The sequence below is a fragment of the Patagioenas fasciata genome, chromosome 4 (genome assembly GCF_037038585.1).
Source record: "Patagioenas fasciata isolate bPatFas1 chromosome 4, bPatFas1.hap1, whole genome shotgun sequence".
NCBI classification, from domain to species: Eukaryota; Metazoa; Chordata; class Aves; order Columbiformes; family Columbidae; genus Patagioenas; species Patagioenas fasciata.
Window position 1 is genome coordinate 3384130 of NC_092523.1, and position 20788 is coordinate 3404917.

At 45.7% G+C, this 20788-nt stretch overlaps 1 protein-coding gene across 6 annotated transcripts in view; it reads left to right on the forward strand.

Moving 5' to 3' along the window:
- Positions 1-14978, forward strand: part of SLC4A11 (solute carrier family 4 member 11) — a 142862-nt gene extending 127884 nt beyond the window's left edge. For all 6 annotated transcript variants that reach the window (XM_071808439.1, XM_065836673.2, XM_065836672.2 and 3 more), the window contains 4 exons: positions 1269-1442; positions 8134-8329; positions 10392-10561; positions 13620-14978. In XM_071808439.1, the coding sequence (XP_071664540.1) occupies positions 1269-1442; positions 8134-8329; positions 10392-10561; positions 13620-13683 (604 nt within the window). In that variant the 3' untranslated portion in view covers positions 13684-14978. The remainder of the gene's footprint in view (positions 1-1268; positions 1443-8133; positions 8330-10391; positions 10562-13619) is intronic.
- Positions 14979-20788: the final 5810 nt, after the last annotated feature.

Sequence of the window (20788 nt, forward strand, 5' to 3'; positions counted from 1 at the left end):
TCGTCTTCTTCCAAAACCAAACCCCACTCAAGATTTCTGCTGCCTGAACAATGACATCTGCTGTTCTTTGACGCAGATGTTAGGTTGTCGAACGTGTCTACAGGGTCAAGTCTAATAGCTCCATGCACCTCCCATCCTACAGCCTCTCTGGCTCCAAGTCTCTGAATGGAGTTTGCTTGGATGGCATTAAGACACCTAAATGGTGTTTCTTGCCAGTTTGCTCAACCTCTGAGTACTGAATCCTTCCCCAGCCTTTTTCTAAACTTATTGCATCTGAGTGGTTGGCACCGGATAGATGTATTCAGGAGAGGGGCAGACCTTGCAAAAACATGGCAAGGTTGAACTAGATGTGAGTTCAATGTTACCAGCTACTCTCTGTGTCGTCCTTGTGAAATTGTCATCTTCCTTGGTGAAGGCTGACAGTTTCCCCTTACCCCAAGAAAGAAAATGTAGAGGCTACCCTGTGTGCACCAAAGTTAGGAGCTTATCTCCTTGGTTCCCAACCAAGGAGGAGCTGAAGTCTAATGAATTCATGTCCTATTTTGTCATTGTGCAGTAGCAATTACATAAATAGGGGATTACTGCAGCATACTAAGTACATGTTCTGCTTGCGAAGAAAGAGAGAAATCGGGGTTAAAAATGAGACGAATGGGAGACTTCAGTATCAGTAGTTCAGCAACACATGCTCAGGTTTCTAACCACTCCCTGCATGGAGAGGATAGACGTGAGGAAAAGTTTTACACTGAGGGTGGTGAGAGCCTGGCCCAGGTTGGGCAGAGAGGTGGTGGATGAACCATCCCTGGAGACATCCCAGGCCAGGCTGGACGGGGCTCTGAGCAACCTGAGCTGGTGAAGATGTCCCTGCTCATGGCAGGGGTGGCACTGGGGGAGCTGGGAAGGTCCCTTCAACCTAAACCATTCTGTGATTCTATGGACTTTCTGAGCAAGTACACATGTATATTTTGAGTGGACTCTGCAATAAATGTAGCAGTAAAATGCTGGTGAAATTTTAATGGGCTGTTATTTTAGTGGGTTGCCTTTTCTGCTCAGCATTGTTCTTTCCAGGAGATGACTGCTTTGGGAGCAAACTATCAAGTTTCATTACCTTTCATGCTCATGTAACACAGGCTGTGAAGCAGGAGGAGTGTGAAATTGTGCTGTGCACAGAAGTGCACTTCGGTGTTCAGCATTTGAGCTCAGGTTCAGCAAGGGCAGCCTGCTATTGTTTGCACCGGGTGTAACTGCTGTCAACAAAAACCTCATTTCAGGTTGGTGAAGGGAACAGCTTATCACTGGGACCTCCTGCTCGTTGCGCTGATCAACACAGGGCTGTCGCTCTTCGGCCTCCCGTGGATCCACGCTGCCTTCCCTCACTCCCCAATGCACGTCCGTGCCCTGGCCTATGTGGAGGAGAGGGTAGAAAATGGACATATCTACGAGACGTAAGTAGGAATTGTCTTGGATCTCTTTGGTTTGACTTGTGGTTTCCTAATCCCTTGGGTACAGTGGGTTACGTGGTTAGGGAGTTAGCTGTCGTCTTGAAGGCCTGCAAGATATGAAAGGAGATGCACCAAATGAAGCCACCTCAGGTAGTGGCCTGGCTTCATCCCCCTCACCAAAGTGCTTATTTTAAGACTGACAAAGATTTCTGTCTACAACTACCTGGAAGGAGGGGTTTGGTCTCCTCTCCTAAGTAGCAAGTGATAGGACAAGAGGAAATGGCCTCAAGTTAGGGTATGTAACAAGGTGGATGGATGATGGCAGAGCGGTGGATGTGGTCTACCTTGACTTCAGTAAAGCCTTTGACACAGTCCCTCACAGCATCCTCACAGCTAAATTGACGAGGTGTGGTCTAGACAATAGAGTAGTGAGGTGGGTTGCAAACTGGCTTAAAGAGAGAAGCCAGAGAGTGGTGGTCAATGGTGCGGAGTCCAGTTGGAGGCCAGTATCTAGTGGAGTGCCTCAGGGGTCAGTACTGGGGCCAATATTATTCAATATATTCATTAATGATTTAGACGAGGGAATTGAGTGTACTATCGGCAAGTTTGCTGATGACACTAAGCTGGGAGGAGTGGCTGACACGCCAGAAGGCTGTGCCGCCATCCAGCGGGACCTGGACAGGCTGGAGAGTTGGGCGGGGGATAATCTGATGGAATTTAACAAGGGAAAGTGTAGAGTCCTGCATCTGGGCAGGAACAATCCCAAGTTCCAGTATAGGTTGGGGCATGACCTATTAGAGAGCAGTGTAGGGGAAAGGGACCTGGGGGTCCTGGTGGACAACAGGATGACCATGAGCCAGCACTGGGTCCTTGTGGCCAGGAAGGCTAATGGCATCCTCGGGTGTATTACAAGGGGGGTGGTCAGTAGATCGAGAGAGGTCCTCCTTCCCCTCTACTCCGCCCTGGTGAGACCCCATCTGGAATATTGTGTCCAGTTCTGGGCCCCTCAGTTCAAGAAGGACAGGGAACTGCTGGAGAGAGTCCAGCGTAGGGCAACAAAGATGATTAAGGGAGTGGAGCATCTCCCTTATGAAGAAAGGCTGAGGGAGCTGGGGCTCTTTAGTTTGGAGAAGAGGAGAATGAGGGGTGACCTTATTAATGTTTATAAATATATAAAGGGTGAGTGCCATGAGGATGGAGTCAGGCTCTTCTCAGTGGCAAACAATGATAGGACAAGGGGCAATGGGATCAAGCTGGAACACAAGAGGTTCCACTTAAATTTGAGAAAGAACTTCTTCTCAGTGAGGGTGACAGAGCACTGGCCCAGGCTGCCCAGGGAGGTTGTGGAGTCTCCTTCCCTGGAGACATTCAAAGCCCGCCTGGACACCTTCCTGTGCGACCTCACCTAGGCGTTCCTGCTCCAGCAGGGGGATTGGACTAGATGATCTTTTGAGGTCCCTTCCAATCCCAAACATACTGTGATACTGTGATACTGTGAAGTTGCGCCAGGGGAGGTTGAGGTTGGATCTGGGGAACAATTTCTTCCGCAAAGGGCTGTGGGGCATTGGAACAGGCTGCCCAGGGCAGTGCTGGAGTCGCCATCCCTGGAGGGGTTTAAAAGGCATTTAGATGAGGCTCTCAGGGACGTGGGTTAGTGCTGGAGTTAGGTTATGGTTGGACTCGATTTTGAGGGTTTCTTCCAACCAAAATGATACTCTGATCAGTGGCTGGTGTCAACCTGCAGGGGTTCAGCTCGCTCTGATGCCGATTGTCCTCTGGAGGGATTGGCCAGGGCCTTTTTTAGGGTTTATGTTGTGGAAAGCTGAGGAGATGCTTTGGCCAGATCTTTCCAGATGTCTTCACCAGAAAAAAAACCAGCCTGATTCATTGCCTGAAACCTGTCTGGTGGTTATTACAAAGGGCAGGAAAAATGCAGCTTTATTTCAGAGCTCCCATAGCATCTTCCGCCACGTTTCAGGAAGGCGAGATGCTTATTAAATTACCTTGTTTTTTAAGCAGAAGTGACTGTGGAGCTATGCCTGGGTCACAGCATTCTATTTAAGACCAATTTGTTTTTCTGTTCTGAGTTGTCTAGCACACTCCTACCAGATGCCTTATTTAAAAAATAAAGATTAAAAAAATAATTCTCATGAAACCTGCTTCAAAATAGAGATTATCTGGTCTGTTTGATCTCAGTATGTTACAACTGAGTGTTTTTACCTCAGAAGTGGTAATTTCCACTCACATGCCATTAGTCCTATTATCCTGTCTCGCTTTCCATTTTCAGAGTTGCCACTTACCAAAAGCAAGGCTAAGCGCTCATTTACTTTGGGGGATGAAGTGTGTCTGTCTTTTAATTTTGGTCTCGCCTTCACGCTGCTCTTGTTGCCAGCTGGCACGGCTGCTTTTTTGGGTCGGTGATGGACAAATTTCACCTTCTACATCTGGAAATTGCCAAGTCCTGCTGCTCCCTGCGATGCTTTTCCACATCTTTCCTGGAAGATCAGTCCCTTGGGCTCATATTCCCATTAGTATGTGTTGGTATTAGTTGGTGCCACAACTATATATTTGTCTTGAATCGATGCTAAACCCTATTTAAAAACAAGGCAACTTTGTAATTTGAGTTCTGTAGGGTTTTAATCCATGCCCTTGCTCCTGGCATCTGTGATCTGCCCTGGGATATCTCTGCTCTCCATTTCTTTGTGAGATGTGTAACTTACACTTTGAAACCCATGTGCCAAACCTCCCCGTGTGTCTTCTGTTGTCAATTTTAATACCTGGTGGCTTTTTTCCTGTTTTGCCACCGTCTTTATTCTGTGCTCTGAAGTCTGGTTCCCTGCCTGAATTAAGGGCTGCTTTCTGCCCTCGTCCTCTGTTCCTTCACACAGCTCCCCTAAAAGAACATTTGGTGATGCTCACCTAGATATAGCTCTGGATATTTTCCTGAAAGAGCTGTGGGATGCCCCAGTCTCACTAAGCATCTTCCTTCACAACACAGCTCTTCCTCTGCTGGAGGCAAATCGGTACGTAAATGAGTGCTGTGAACCCGATATTGGGAGCGAAGAAGGGAACAAGGATTTGCTTCGTTATTTGAACTCCCTCTGAGATCGAAGCTTTTTGTTCTCTGCAAAACATTGAGCTATAAACAGGGGGCTCGGAGTGATGAAGTCTCTTTCAGCCAGCTGTGCTGAAAAAGAAACATCTTGAAGCTCAGTTTTTATAGAAAATGAACTCTTTCAGCACTGGCTCCCTTGGCAGCCTCCTCTCCTGCACTCGAATCAAAGCGCTAAGTGAGGATGATGATGTAAACAAGAATAAAGATCTGTCACAACGAAAGTAAAACTTTCTTCTCCCCTGTAGAGTAACCACTTGAACTTCATGTGCCAATCTGCAAACAGGCTCTCACTACTCCTATGGAGGAGGTTGGGAATGAATGGCTAATCCTGTGCTAGCCATACTTAAAGGATCCTGGGGAAACGAGCCTGGATCATGCTCTTTAATCTGCATTAACTACTTCATTGCAGCACAAGCTTTCTGGCACTGCTTCCTCAAGGGCCGAACCGGTTTCTGAACGTGTACAAATTACAAGGTTTCTTCTATTGACTTAATGTGTCTGCTCTTGATATCCTTACTTTGGAAACAAGAAAGGTGCTAGAACTGGCAGAAGACAGAGGCTGGTCTTCTGAGGCCAGCTGGGTCTGGGAACTTCAGCTTTAAGGATCACAAGTTGGGTCAATTATGAGCTATTTAAACTATGTTCTGCTAAGAAATTCCACGCTACTTTAAGTGGTGTTAGCAGGAGCTGAGAGTAGTTAGTTACAGTGGATCTTGTCTGTGATCAAACTCCAGTGGTGCGATTGCTGCATCCCTGAGAGATGACAGGCAGAAAATTGCATGAACTTCAAAAATCCATTGCCAAAGGGGTGCTGCTCTGGGCTTTTCTTGTACTTGCAGACTTGCATGTGGTAGGAATGAGGTGGCTTTATATCTGATTTTAATCCTGACTTTGCTTTCCAGGAACCTAGCAGGCTTTTGCAAGCTCAGACTGATGCTTGCAGGCTTTGATTTGATCCAGTGGGTTTGATTTTTGCCTGAAATGCTGCTCCTGTACCTTGCCTGATGATGAAGCCAGGGGAACTCTTGCTCTACCTGGATGAGGCTAAATCAATTAGTAGTGCATCCTTTCACTCCTATGTTACTGGGCCACTTGAGAGGCTCATAGTGGTTCTGGTAGCAGCCTGACCAGTCCTTGTTGGACTGTCAAATCACTCTGAATTAACACTCGCAGTTATGGTTTAAGCTGCTTGGCTCTGTCATCTCCAAGACTTCTGGTTGGTGGTGAAACAGACGTGAAGGAAGTGAAAAGGGTGCTGAAATGTATCAATACAGGTGATGTCCCAGTTCTTCTGGATCTGGCAAGGACAGTCTGAAGATAAGAGTGAAGTGCATTAGAAGTGTGGCCAGCAGGTCAAGGGAGGTTGTTCCTCCCGCTCTGCTCTGCCCTGGTGAGGCCACATCTGGAGTTTTGTGTCCAGTGCTGGGCTCCCCAGTTTAAGGAGGACAAGGAATTACTGAAGGGAGTCCAGCGGTGGCTACAAAGATGATGAGGGGTCTGGAACATCTTTCTTATGAGGAGAGGCTGAGAAAGCTGGGGCTGTTCAGCCTGGAGAAGAGAAGCTGAGAGGGGATCTCATCAATGTCTATAAACATCTCCAGGATGGGTGTCAGAGGATGGCCCAGACTCTGTGCAGTGGTGCCCAATGACAGGATGAGGGGCAATGGGCACAGACTGAAGCACAGGAGGTTCCGTCTGAACATGAGGAGAAACTTCTTCCCTGTGAGGTGCCAGAGCCTGGCCCAGGCTGCCCAGAGAGGCTGTGGAGTCTCCTTCTCTGAGACATTCAAACCCGCCTGGACACGACCCTGTGTGATCTGCTCTGGTGACCCTGCGTGAGCAGGGGGGTTGGACTGGATGATCTCCAGAGGTCCTTTCAACCACAACCAGGCTGGGATTCTGGGATCCTGCGTTCCTTCAGCTTCTCTAGGCATTGGCAGGGACCTCTTGATATGGGAGACTTGCAAGAGGATCTGAAAAAAAATATATATTTGGAAGGAGGAAAGATGTGGTTTCTGTTCTTAAAATCTGAGTTTGTGGGGGTGAGTTACTTAGGGGTTAACACCTCCTGTGGCTGTTCTGTGCATCCTTTTTTGATAATCTTAGATAATATGTATGATCTGCCCCATTATACACCAAGGAATTCAAGTGTCCTCAGGATTTTGGGTACTGTTTGTGATCTCTGTTGTTGCTTAGGTCTGGTGGCGGCTTATGATCCAAACCCTGAGAGCAAGAGCAAGCCTTAGGCTGTTACCCTCGCCCTCTAAACAATAGTTCTAATGCCCTCTAAATAAATAGTTCAGGGTTCCTTCATGCCCACAGCTTCATTGTACTCTTGAATGTATGAACAGATTTGAAATTTAGCCTTATGTTGCTTATAAGCCAGACTCCCAAAAACTTAATATTGAAAGAATTCACTGGGAAGCAGTCATTTTTAGGACAGAAGGGATTATGGAGTCCCAACAGAACACATGCAAACGTGGAAAGGTGTTTTGATAGCTCTCATGGCCGTTTGTTGTGTTAATCATCAGCGTATTTTGTGCACAGGGTTAATTTGGAATGTGAGGTCTCGCATCCAGGCAATGAGGCCACTGCATGACACCAAAACAGCCTATGGACAAGAATTTGTCTTGATTATAGTTGGATTTACTCACTCGCTTATCCACTGAGTTGAATCTATCTTCTCAAAAAAAGTTATGTTAAGAATCACCCTTTTCACCATTATAAATAGTCTTGAAAGATGAGTTTTCTTTCCTCCTATTGTTTCTGGTATTTTGTTTTAAACTAGGAGATGCTCACAGGTTTAGTTGAAATGAAATGAAGTAAAAACAAAGCAACCTCCCCTCACCCCCCAAGTAGGCTCTGAAATCTGCTGCATGTTTTCTTGTCAGGCTTTTTTCCTCCATTGTGGAAAAAAAAAATCAATCTGTGGTCTGTCAACTCTGGAAAATTTGCATTAATTAATTACATGTTTTGCATGTTAATAGGCAATTTGCAGTGCAACTGCTATTATACACAGCAGAATTAAAATTTTGAGCTCCCAGAGTAGTGCTCTCGGCTTTCCCTCCCATGTAAACAAGGAGATCCTCATATACATCAAAAATGCTGACTCGCACTTGAGAGCCTGCAGACTTATTTTGTTCAAGAGGCTCATTAGTTCCCGTAGAAGTCGATGAGTTTTCTCTTGGATCAAAGCCAGCTGGGTAAATTGAGGAAAGGATTACTGCCCAGAAAGAGGAGTCTTGCCTGGCCTTATTTTTTTTTTCGATGTGCTAAACAGAATTAGTTTAGAGGGCAATTTAGTTCAGGATGGGATCTGTGGAGCTCTGCAGAAGGGGAATTTGGCTGTTTTCCAGCTGCTGGGTTTGAGCTGTGGATTAAGCGCCTGGCCCGGGTCCAGCAGAGCTCGCTCTGCCTCCTCGGGCCAGAACCGCTGATCTCAGTGCCGCAGGGACGAGTTTCCCTTTCCCCCGCAGCACGTGTCCTGCAGCTACGCGGAGCAGGGAGCCCCAGCCATAAGCCTTACATGAATGCTGGGATATCATCCTGCTCCTTTAACCCCTGTTTTCTCGCTTTCAGGATTGTGAGTGTGAAGGAGACGCGGCTGACGAGTCTCGTGGCAAATTTCTTGGTTGGTCTCTCGCTCCTGCTCCTGCCTTTACCTCTCCAGTGGATCCCAAAGCCCGTTCTCTACGGCCTCTTCCTCTACATTGCGTTGACCTCCATAGATGGGAACCAGCTCTTTGAGAGGGTGGCTCTCCTGCTCAAAGAACAGGTATGTGGACCAGGACACCAGCCTGCTGGAGCGGAAAACGAAATTTGATTTACAGCCTTGGAACCAAAACGTGCCAGGAAAGCTGCTGGTGTTGGGAACAGTGTTGCCCACAAAACTCATGTTCTCAAGAGGCTCATTTCCAGCTCCAACCTGCATTTCCAACCTCTCTTTCTCTGCAAAGAGGGAGTGAAACTTGTTCTCTGTGTGAGCCTGGCTGCCACTGAGACGTGAGCAAGAGGAATCTTTCCATTAAAGCAGACAAATGAGTGGGAGAATAACGCAGTGTGAAACAACAAAAGTGGTGTGGTTATTGTTGGGTTAAAAAAAGGTGGTAGCTGAATTGTTCATAGAATTGCACGGCATCTCATCTGTCCTTTAAATTCTGCATAAAGTACTTTCTGCTTTTCACTGCTACGAAAGCATTGGAGTTTTCTTGTTCAGAGTAATGTAGTCATTCTCTTTTCAATTGCGCTGGAGCCCCTACTTCCAGAAGGTAAAAATGAGTGCATGGATGGAGCCAGGATTCCTGCTACCGGTGAAGACACCCACTAAACTGTGTAGAATACAAAAATATACTCAAACAAACTTCTGCTCACTGAATGTAGGGTGTTTGTAAGTTTTAAAACCCCACTGTGATGTCTGTCAGCTGTAGGGTAAACACATTCTAAAATTAAAAATAAAAGTAATAAAAGCACATGCATAATGTCAGTAAATGGTGATCCTTGATTTCACCAACAAAGCTTCAGAACGGGTAACTTTTTTGCTGTATTTTATGCTTTCATTTTGACTCATGTGGAATATCACAGGAGGGGATTTTAAACTCTAAATTTTTTGCATTATTGAAACCCTTCTGATGTGGGATGAAAACGAACCTGGAAGACCTGTTTTCAAGCCACATCTCTATTACGAGTGTTTAGGAGGTGTTGGTTTGCAGTGTACGTGGTACCTGGGAGTGATAAGAGGTGTCCAGCTCACCTCTTATGAAATGAGGGTCAAGGGCTTAAAAAGGTCCAAATTTGGTTCTGCATCTCTGCTAATCTATCTTGATCTTTGATATTACATCCCAGAGATTAAAACTGTGAAATCTGGGTAAAGATTACATTTGTCATGTCAATTTTTGAAGGAGGATTGAATGGTTACTGATGTATGTGGAATATTACTGGTTTTAGTACCAATTATGTGTGGAATTTTCCAGGCTTCGGTTTGGGAAATTAAAAAAGTATTCTCGAATATGGAGATATCCCTTTTCTGGAAACCTTTTAATGAGTCATGGCAGGATTTGAAATCCATTGAGTCTGTATCGGTGCCAGCAGACAGTCGCTCATAGTCTTCATTGATGTATAGACAGTGAGTCAAAGCCTGTGCTCAGACATGAGCAAGGAACTGTCAAAAGAAACCACGAGTGATATTTAGCCTATTAATGTCACTTTTTTCCTCTCTTTATTTGATTATTTTTTCAAAAATGGATAGATTATGAGTACAGCCTCTTTCCACACCTCTGCGGTCTCAGATCATGGTCTTCCCCTATTGGGGTTCAGCCAAGAAGTGGGACCACCAGAGGCAAGTCTGGTCAGCAGAGGACAGGAGGCTGCAAAACAATGAGGAGCTGGGTTGTAGGTGGAAAACCATCCAGCAGTAACAGCCCCCAAATGCATCTGCTCACCCTCACCCCCCTGTGCACCCCCAGAGGCACTTCACGTGTTGCTGCAAAGCCCTGATAATCCTGCTCAGGGGAATCTCATTACTGTACTTATCAAGACGTTTTCCTTGCACTTCAGATGCTCCCGAAGGTGATCTCAGCTGGGTGGTGTCTTTTCTCCTCCAGATTTCTAGTGCCCAGTCATCTGCTGAGTGTTGCTGCCAACGCTGTGGTTTAAGGCACTTGTTTTAACCCTGTAAAACCTGTGTTCAGCTGTTGGACCTATTAAGGACTCTAATGCTGATGGACTCCACTTGTGCATGTTGACTTCCTAAAAACCCTTGTGTTCAAAAGCCTGTGACACATTCTGCAGTCGCAAGTCCAGGTCACTGCATATCTAATGTGTAACTCTTCTCTTCCCAGACTGCCTATCCTCCGACACATTACATCCGCAGAGTGCCCCAGAGGAAGATCCACTATTTCACAGGCCTGCAGGTCCTGCAGCTCCTCATCCTCTGTGGTTTCGGCATGTCACCGTTGCCCTACATGAAGATGATCTTCCCGCTCATCATGATAGGAATGATCCCCATCAGGTATGAAGTGTGTCTACCTTTTTTATTTCTGTCTCCGATGCCTTTTGTCTTGAGACTTGGACTGTGGGAACTCTGAGTGGTCCAAAAGGGCATCTGTTACTTTCCTGAGTAGCCAGATCTTGGAAATGGGTGATGGTGACATTTTCTTCACCAGCTGCTCAGGCTGGAGGAGGAATAGCACAGGAAATCGGTCATTTCACTGATGCTATAAAGGGTTCTGGGCTGGCAGGTGCTTTTCTTACAGGTAGCAGAGAGGTAAATCAGTCTCCTTTTGCAGTTTGAGATGCCTGAGGCATTTGATGATGATCCTTATTGCTATGCAGCTTGATTTCTGAAGGGCTGTGCTTGGAGCAGAGCTGGAAACTTTTCGAAAGAGGAATCTTTCTCCCTTACCAGTGCTGTGGTGACCTTACAGACCTGCACTGCAGGATCCTGTTGTGAATGATCCCTTAGGCCAAACTGACCACATTTAGTCCTAAAATTTATCTTCAGAAACAGAAGAATGCCACAATATCTTGCAGTCTTGAGAGAGAACCATTGAGAAATTTAACTAATTCATTCCTTAATGTTCATTACCAGTGACTGCCCATCATTCTCCGGTTAAATCATTCATGCTCTCCATCCTTTGGTTATAATGAGAAGTCATAATAAGATTGTAGAAGGAACAGATCTGTTTCCAGTCCACTTGATTATTTTTAGGCCAGTGTGGTATCCAGCGATATCTGGTTGCCTTTGAGCTTGCAGTCTTAGAGATTTTCTGTCTGATCTCAAAGTTCAGGGCTATCAAGGTGATAATTTGCCAAGGCAGCTGTTGTGGTGTTTTCTTTGGGTGATAAAGGCGGGTCCAGCTCTTTCTAAAACAAAAGCAAATGTCAAAACTACCACTGATCTCAACAGGATCAGGTTAGAGCTATTTGGACTTGATTTTTAAAGATGAACAAAATCTTGGAAGACACTGGGATTATTGTTCCTACAGTGAGAGTCTCTCACCCACCCTTCACACGGGCGTCACTTGGGTGACTGGTTAAGTGGCTGGTAAATACTCCAACTGCGTGCAGTGCTGGATCATTGACTCTTGTGGGAATTGCAAGTCCCCACACGGAGCAGCTCAGCACAGAAAAGAAAACGCGGGGCCCTCTGCCAAGTATTCAAATATCGGGCAGAGTGGAATAAGCAAAATTAATGTGGAGAGTGTGATGTCAAAGAACCTGATTTTGTAATAAGAGCTAATTTAGCGCTGCAAATATCTTTTGAGTAAATAAGATACTGTCATCTTATACTAGCTCTGCTAGCTCATTTGAGAGCAGATTTTTCTAGTAGCTGGATAACCAACCCTGCTGTGAGGGGAAACATGGTGCTACTTGGCACAATGTAGAAGTTTGCTCTTGGTTTTCCTTTCTCTGACATCTTTTGCTTTTCTGTCATTTTTGGGGGGGGTCCAGCTGAAAAGGCAGCACCATGATGCATGAGCTCTGGAGCTAACAATGACTTTTTCACAGGGTTTGGCACTCTGAATAGATGAGACAGAGTAGAAGAAATGAGATCTTTTTTCATTTCTTTAAAGAAGTGAAGGGAGGAAGAGGAGATGGGAGAGTAGCCAGGGGTCAAACTCAAGAATCAAACCCAGATGAGTGAGTCATGGCTCAGTATCCCATCCAGAGAACCAGCCATGTTACTTGTCTGTCTCCCAGCCACATTTCCATCTGTCTGACTGCATTAGACGCACGATTTGCGTTGTCAGTCATGAGGGACAGTCTTTTTTCACTGGTGTAGCATTAATGTGGAAGATAATGGATTTAAATGGCTTCTCATGATTGCACTGAAGAACAGCCTGTTGGGAGCAGATGTGATCTCTTTGGGTATCCCCGGCTCCTGGCTTTGATTCAGAACTTCAGGATGACGAGTTTATTTTGTTGCTCAAAGGAAGGATCTTCTTTCCAAGTTTGCTGCGATGCTTATCTGTGCTCCCACAGCTCTCAAGCATTTTATTTCATGACAGGTCTATTTAAGCAGATTCTGGTACTTCTCAGTAGTGAGCGCTGTTTCAGTTCTCTTGCATAGGCCCTTCCAAGTCCTAAACTGGCTTTCTAGTGCTTTGTGTCTTATTTTAACAGCTGAAGAATAGTTTCCTTGTTAAGCAAAGTGTCAAACTTAATATGCAATAGGATTTAACACGAGGAATTTCATAGCATCTTACAGTGCCGTACCTTTCTCGCCCAAATATGTTAATTCATGAGGATTTTCTTGCAAACAAGCAAATAGTAATAGAAAAAGGAAATTAAAATAAGGGAATCACTGTCTTCATAATCCAACGGAGAATTCAGACACCAGGTGGGGATAAAGTCTAACCAACAGCTGATATATTTGGTGCTTCCCTAAAGACCAAAGCGTCTGGGTTGTCTACTAAAACTTCTTTGTGGTGAGAGCTGGAAGAAATGACCTGGGGTACTTGGAGAACTGAAGTGCAAGGCAAATAACCCTCATGTGCAGGACTTTGAGTGAGCCCTGTGAATGTAGAGCTGGGTTTCTCCAGTGGGCTCTCAATGCCTGGTGTTGACAGTGTTGTAATGAGCGTAAGGCTGTATCAGGTGGAGTTCGAGTGTTGGGAAAGTGGTGAAGAAAGCAGAAATTAAAGTGATTCTTGGCAAAGTAACCCATCCACTAACAAACTGAAGGCAGTAGGAAGCTCTTGCGTGCCTCCCCAGCACAAACCAGGACCGTATGTGCGGGTCAGGTGCTTTTAAGGAATTGTGGTGACACAGTGCTCTAGGTAAGTGGCTTTTCTCCTGTGAGGATGAGGATGTTCTCTTTCCCCTTCAACTGAAACAAGGAGGCTTCTTCCAGGATGAGCCCTGCATTATTATTTCTATTATTATTTCTATAAATGCTGCATTTGCTTGCAGGATTGGTTGGTTTTACTTTCCCCCCCAATTCATCTGCCCTTCAGCTGGGTGAATCTGTTACATGCGTGGACAAACTCAATTAAGGGTCTTGGGACGTGCAAAATGTTTTATGAATAAAAACAAGCACTAATGCTCTCCCTCTGGTTCAATTTCAGGTATAACCTGCTCCCTAGGATCATCGAGGCCAAGTACTTGGATGCTATGGATGCAGAGTATTAAACGAGGTCCTCCGCACACGGAGCAGCGAGGACGGCTCTTTCGGAGCGGGAAGGCGGCTTTGCCGAGGCGTAGAACAATCTATCTGCAGATCTTTCTTTCACCACTTTCTTTCTGCTCTACTATGGCATTGGCAATGCACACACATCCGAGACCACTTGAGCGTTGAGGTGTCAGACCAAAACAGCCTTGGACTTGAGAGGCCAAAGCTCTTTGGAGCTGTGAGGCAAGCAAGCTTTATGGAAAATGCTACTTTCCACATCCCAAAACTGGAAACCCCAAAGATCAGCGTGTCCAAAGGGTTGGAGCATGCGTTCTCAGAGTTGTCATGTGTTCCCTTGTTTGAGGGGTGGGGGGAATCTCTTTCTTTTTTAATGCACCACGTCCTTTTCTTTCAGAACACTATAAGGACAGCAACTGACCCTTCTTTTACAGAATGACAGTCCCATTCTCACCTTTGAATTCAATTTCCCGTTCATCCAGTGTTCCCGAATTGGCATTTTGGGTGGGATGGCCTCATGCTAAACCACTGTCAGGAGAGATTTCTGGCCACCTCTTCAGATGAGCAGGGTTGGAAACAGCTATAAATTGTACTGATACAATCTACAGCTTTGGATGAATATTTAATTCCTACAAATGAGCTGGAAATGTTCAGAGGTTGGGCTCGCATGGTGATGTTGATGAAACTGCATCTGGGTCTAAGCAATTTGGGAATTCTTTTGGATCTTTCTACTGTTACTTCTTGGTAATCAAACACAAAAGTGTATTTTTGCACAACTCCAATGTTCTTGCTTGCACCCAGAGTCAGATACTGAAACTTGTCAAAGGGCAGTTGTGTAATGATTGCATATACATATGTACAGTAGTGCCTATGTGTACATATATACATATGGATTTCTGTATATATTTTGCATAGATCTACAAATAGGCCTGATTCTTTCAAAATATCCAAAGTGTTTTGTGCAGTCAGTGTTACCTGTGATGTCTTGACCATACACTTGTTTGCCGCTTCAGTGCTGCTTTTTCTCATTTGAAATATGGTCACTTCTTTTCCTTTTGAAGCTGCTCAGTTACTGGTTTTGTTCATGTGTTTGCTGTCTTCCCATGGCTTGTGACATTCTTCATTCTGTCTTGATGCTCCAACCTGTGAATTTTGCATTTAATTTTAATGTACAGCATGCAATGAAACTTTTCCTCTTTCGCCTAATCAATATTTGTTGGTCATTTCATTGTTTCTGTTTTGTAGCTAATCTCAAGATTCCCCCGCTCACAGACATTATATTATATTTCTGGATGAATCTAACTTCTGCTGTCTTTTTATATTTCAGTTTATTTAATTTTGCTTGTACTGTGGCCAGTTTTCTTATTTGGAGTACTGTGAAACAAGCCGCCCTTTAGTTCAGTGCTTGCCCTTTGCACACTACAGATCACAGGTAAAGTGTTACAAAACGTGGCCCTCTGAAGATAATTAACTTTCAAAACAGTAGAAATGAGGGAAGGAAGGGAATATAAAATGAAACGCAAATGTATTATTAACACAGAGAAGTGTTTCTTACCAATTGCTTACCCAGTAAGTGGTGCAGAGTTTTTATCAGCATGTGCCCTACGAATTGAGTGTCTTCTGCACGATGAGCAAGACTTGACCCTTTAATAAGGGAGGAAGGCGTTGGATAAAATTCTCCTATGCTGACACTAAGCCACACTCAAGCCACTGAACATTTGGTGTATTTGCACTAAATATCAGAAGGTATTTCATCTTAATGTAGCTGCCTACACCTTTAAAATGTGTGAAGAAACTAGAGTTTCTAATGAAGCCCTTCATCTTAGTATTGATACTTGAGAGCAGTAAGAGCGTCCCCAAGAACGTGGCCAATATCTCCCAGGGCAAACGCAGGACAAAGCCCTCAGCTTAGCGAGCAAGACAGCGTTGCATGACCTTGGTGTTGTACCAACCAGCTCTTGTAGGACTGCTGGGAAGCCCCAGGGTCAGGATTGACCACTCCAGGCCATCAAAGCAGGTAAATGCCACTCGTTGGGCTCTCAGAGGCAGTGGGGGTAACTCACGCCACGTCTGATAAGCGGTGTGACAGCAGGTATCAATATGTGCATGGTTTCTGCCCGCCTTTGTCAATATTTCCTAGGGTTTGAGTCATTTCTGTGGTGAGATCACTAATAGCCATTCCTAAAGTCTACGTGTTGAAACAGGGTGAACAGTCAACGGGATTTCGGGGCAGCGTCGAAGCGGAGGTGGTAAAAGTATGTCTGATCTTCAGTCAACAGAAAATAGCAGGTGACAGCAAACAGTTCAGTACCTGCTGGAAGACAGGGAGTGCTAAGGCCTGGTGATGCTTCAGTAACGAGCTTTTCCCGTAGATGTCAAGAGATTTAACCAAAACTAGAATGAAAAGCATCATCCTGTAGGTGAGTGGGCTGAGAGGGGAGACTTAATTAGATATAAGGAAAAAAATCTTCTCTGTGAGGGTGGTGGGGCACAGAGAGGTGGTGGATGCCCCATCCCTGGGGATGTTCAAATCAGGCTGGATGTGGGCTGGAGCAACCTGGTCTGGTGGACGATGTCCCTGCCCATGGCAGGGGGTTGGAGCCAGATGAGCTTTAAGATCCCTTCCAACCCAAACCATCCTGCGACTATTAAATGCACATGTCCTGGGGTTGTGTTTCTGGCATCTCAGCTCTTGGCAGGACAAAGTGACCCTGTGGGCTGGTTTGAATCCTATTTTGGATGCTGTGGCTGGAGGAAGGAGAGGACGTGCCCAAGGGAATGTGGCTCTGGTCCTTTTTGAGGAAGAGCAGAGGCCCTGGGTGCAAGTCCGTCCAGCACAGAGCATGGTGGGGCCAACTGGCATGCAGGTCTTGCCAGAGGAAATAGTGTTGAGATTCACCCTCCATCCCCTCACTTAAAAGGACCAAAAATGTCCTAATTTTAAGCCTCTTTGAAAGCATCATTTTCAGATAGTATCAAATGTTGCTGACATCATTTGAAATCCAGATAACTAAGGGCTTAAATATCCATCACAACTCCTGTTTATATCTTTTTATTACTGTTGCTTTACTTCAGTCCTCACATTTTCTTTGTAGCATCGATAGGATTCTGTTCTGCAGAAATCAGGGGCCAAAGAATTAAGTGATGGGAAATCAGCACAACTCGGGAAAAGTTGTGCTGTCTTACGCTGATTGAACATTTGGACCCTTGTCTTAATATGCCTGTAGATGTGAGATGTGAGGCCTCTTGGCTTACAAGGGGTTGTAATGATCCTGCAGAGGATTATTTTTCATGCAAGTACCTTTTCTCTTCTTGTTTGCTTCTGGTTTTGCTGACTTAAGTGCAGGCGTTTCCAGGAAGTCGGCTAATTAGGGAAGGAGAGTTTGTTCAGAGTTGATTGAGCACTTTAATACTTCTGTGAAGGTTTAAGACAATTAGAATGTAAAAGAAGTTTTATTATAAGCTCTTTATATACGCACAATGCTATGTGTAACTTTTGCCAAAGAACTGCGTTTGCAATATGTTGGTAGATGTTGAGAGTCCGTGATGTTCACCTGGAACCATAAGGTAGTAAAAAGCTTCTGAAACAAGTGGGTTTTGGAAGTAAACTTCTGACAGCTGCCAAAATGATCAGAAACCAGAGATAGAATAAACTTCTGCTCCCAAACTTGTAGTTTTTGATCCTTGCATTGAATGTAGGAGCTAGAAGTCAGCTTGACAATTAAAATTGGATTTATACCTGAATAGTTTTATTGGTCTGATACTTATTTTGTTGCCTTCAAAAATACTGATGACATGCTATGTGTGGAAATAGATGTGTTTCTGCACGTAAATTAAGGCAAGTTGGTGAAAACGTGGACTGCTGAACGGGCGGCGTAGCACTTTCTGGATTGCTTAGGAAGCGAATCTGACAACTTCACTAGCAACAATCCCCAAATGCTCTGGCGTGAAGATGTGAGGCTGTTAATGAATGTCAAGCCCTACCTGGATATGCATCAGTGCGTTGCTGAGAGAGGATGTAAATGAATTCAACTGGTTTGCTCCGAGAGGATGGGGATGGAGTAAATGAATTCAACTGGTTTGCTCCAAGGCTGCCACTTGGTGAAGTGCCTCGAGAAGGGCACGGTGACCATGGGATGTGACACATGCTTCCTGACAACCTGTGTGAACTGGGATGGTAAATGGTCACCTTTCCATATACTGTAGGTCAAATAATTCTCCCCACAAAGTCCACGTCTCCAGCTGCACCAAAAGACTGAAACTGTTTGTGAACTTCTGCATATCGTATGTGGCTGCTTTAGAAACTGCTGCTGAACTGTGTTCTGTGGACACCCTTGGAAGGAACGTCAAGTTGGCCAAAGGTGGATGGAGCTGGAGAACACTTGGGGGGTGGGAGGGGAGGGAAGGAAGGGGACAAAAAAGGGACCCGAGACATGCCATGTCACCAAAAGCACACTACCTTTTTCCAGCCTGTGTCCTGCTAAGCGTGTATCTACACTATCTCTTCACACATTCATGTTACTCCTTGATCAAGCTGCTTTTTTCTCCTCATTCATTGTGTTCTGTGTTTTCCCTTTCTAATATTTCCACCTGCCTGTGAGGTTAACGGGCAGAACTGGGGTTGGCTCAAGCTCATTTCTTGTATCTGTCCCCCCAAAACTTCTGTGCAAACCATTTTCTGTCATCTCCAGACCTAGAACTCATCTCCCCAGCCCTTCTCTGGAAGTTGGCTCTGCCGTCCCCTCCGTGGAGATGCTGCCTAAGTATCCAGTAGATATTTTTCTCCAGAGAACTCAAGCGTGTGTCTGAGCAGCAGATCCCTTGGGGATCGCTTTGCCATAATGAGCAGTTATGAAGGATTCCTAATTGTCCTGCAGTTGCGCTGTCTTCTGCATCTCTGTAGACGATCACTTTATGGCGCAGTGTTCTGGTTGGGCTGTCCTCCTCCCATCTGTCAAGCTCCCAGAACAGCTTAAATAGACGTGATGGGATGGCTTTGCCCCATTTTCTATCTCTGCAGAGGCCCGTGGATGTTAGAATATCTTCTCTAATTGTTTTCATATCTAATTAAGGCATTTAAGTACCAAGCCCTGTCCATTACATTACTGGCTGCAGATCTGGTTGCGAAGAGCAAACCATCAATATTGTGTAAAGAGCAGACAGACCGGGGGGTGTAGCTGGAGTACATGCTTTAGCAACACAAATTAGCACTTTCCTCTTCAGCTTTTTGTGTGTTTTCCTTTCAAACGAAGACAATCCTTGGCTGCGTCTGTCTCTTTCCCTTGTAGAAAACTCTGCGTGAGCTTGGATCGCTTGGCACTGTTCTGATGTTGCATTAAATATTAAGAGCGTGTCCTGGGGGAGATGCTGCCTTCTGCTCCCCATCTGCATCTCTGCTGCAAGGAGCTGTTGCTCGGGGAGCCGAAGGCTGCTCTTGGAGCAGAAGAATGAGGTGCGTGTGTCACCTCGGTTGGTCACCCGTGTGACAAATTCCTGCTGCTGCAAAAGCGATTGGTATCCCTTATTGGCAGTGAAGTCTTTTATGTGATCAGGGTTTTCCAGAAAATCATATCAAATTCAACAGCTGGAGTATCAGTTTCAGTGCTTGGGAGTCTTGCTGAAGGGCTGAGAGCCGTTCTCGCTCGGCGGCAATCTGTGTCTCTGCACACTTTTTGCAGGCATCGAATTTAGATAAATTGCAGTTAGCAATAAGACAAGGGGGCATGGGCTTCAACTCTGCCAGGGGCAATTGAGGCTGGAGATGAGAAAGCAATTCTGTGCAGAGAGAGTGGTCAGCATTGGAATGGCTGCCCAGGGAGGTGCTGGACTCACCGGCCCTGGAGGTTTGTAAACTGAGATTGGCCATGGCACTTAGTGCCATGATCTGGTCAATGGACTGGAGTTGGACCGAGGGTTGGACTGGATGAGCTCTGAGGGCTTTTCCAACCCAGTCCATTCTGTGATTCTGTGATCTCGTGACTGGATGGTTTAGATGGTTTCTGCAAGTGTCCATACAGGGCAGGGTAATGTGGCCGTGCTGGTCTCTGCCAGGTGAGGCTGGAGAAGGTGCAGCCCTTGGTGCCATGAGTGGTGGCATCTCCAGCTGTGCAGGTGATCTCTTTTCAGACTGATTGATGTTTGAGTGATATGACTCTGCTCCCCAAGAACAAGCACCCGGGGTAGAGGAAACGGCCTCAAGTTGTGCTGGGGAGGTTGAGGTTGGATCTGGGGAACAATTTCTTCCGCAAAGGGCTGTGGGGCATTGGAACAGGCTGCCCAGGGCAGTGCTGGAGTCACCATCCCTGGAGGGTTGGACAGACGGACATGAGGTTCTCAGAGACATGGAGCAGTGCCAGGGGTGGGGAATGGTTGGACTCAATGGTCTTTGGTTCTTTTCCAACCAAAATGATTCTATGACTGAGCTCATGTAGTGTACCCTCCTCTCTGTGAACTGCTCACCTTGGGAGATATATTCACTGCCTTTCTATTATTTAAATATCATATCTATAGCATCACATATTTCTCAACTTGTCAAATTTGGGATCAGTGCCACTGACTTCAAGCTGCATCATCAGCAGGGTCCCAGCCCACATAAGTGATCCACATCTTTATTGCAGAGCCTCCTTTGCCCAGGTGTCAGCAGCTCCCTCATGTTTCCAAGGCTTCTGATGCCAAATTGTAACGAGGTTTTAAGCACCCACAGCTGGCAGATGTGACTGCTGGGATGTGCATCCCCGTGTCCATCCTTGACAGATGATGGGCTGTGATCTGAAGCACCTGGCAGGTCTAGGTGGATCAATTCCCATGGTGGAAAGTGAGATTTAGCTGCAAAGCTCAGCAGCCACTGGAAAGCGAGAAGCTTATTGACCCTTTCAGGATTTTAGTGTCTCAGGTTTGGCGGAGCCGCTCTAATTTAATAAGTAAGGTGGCTCAGTGCTTGGTTCCTTTGGAAGTGTTTAGCCTCTCTATTCTCCCTGTCCTCTTTACTGATGTGAAGTTGTACCTCATTCCCACACAGACTTTACCCAAAAAACAGAAGTTGTCTTACCGAAGTCTATGTCCTGAACTTGAGTGCAAATCAAACCCTCTTCCCCTTGTCCCGAGTTG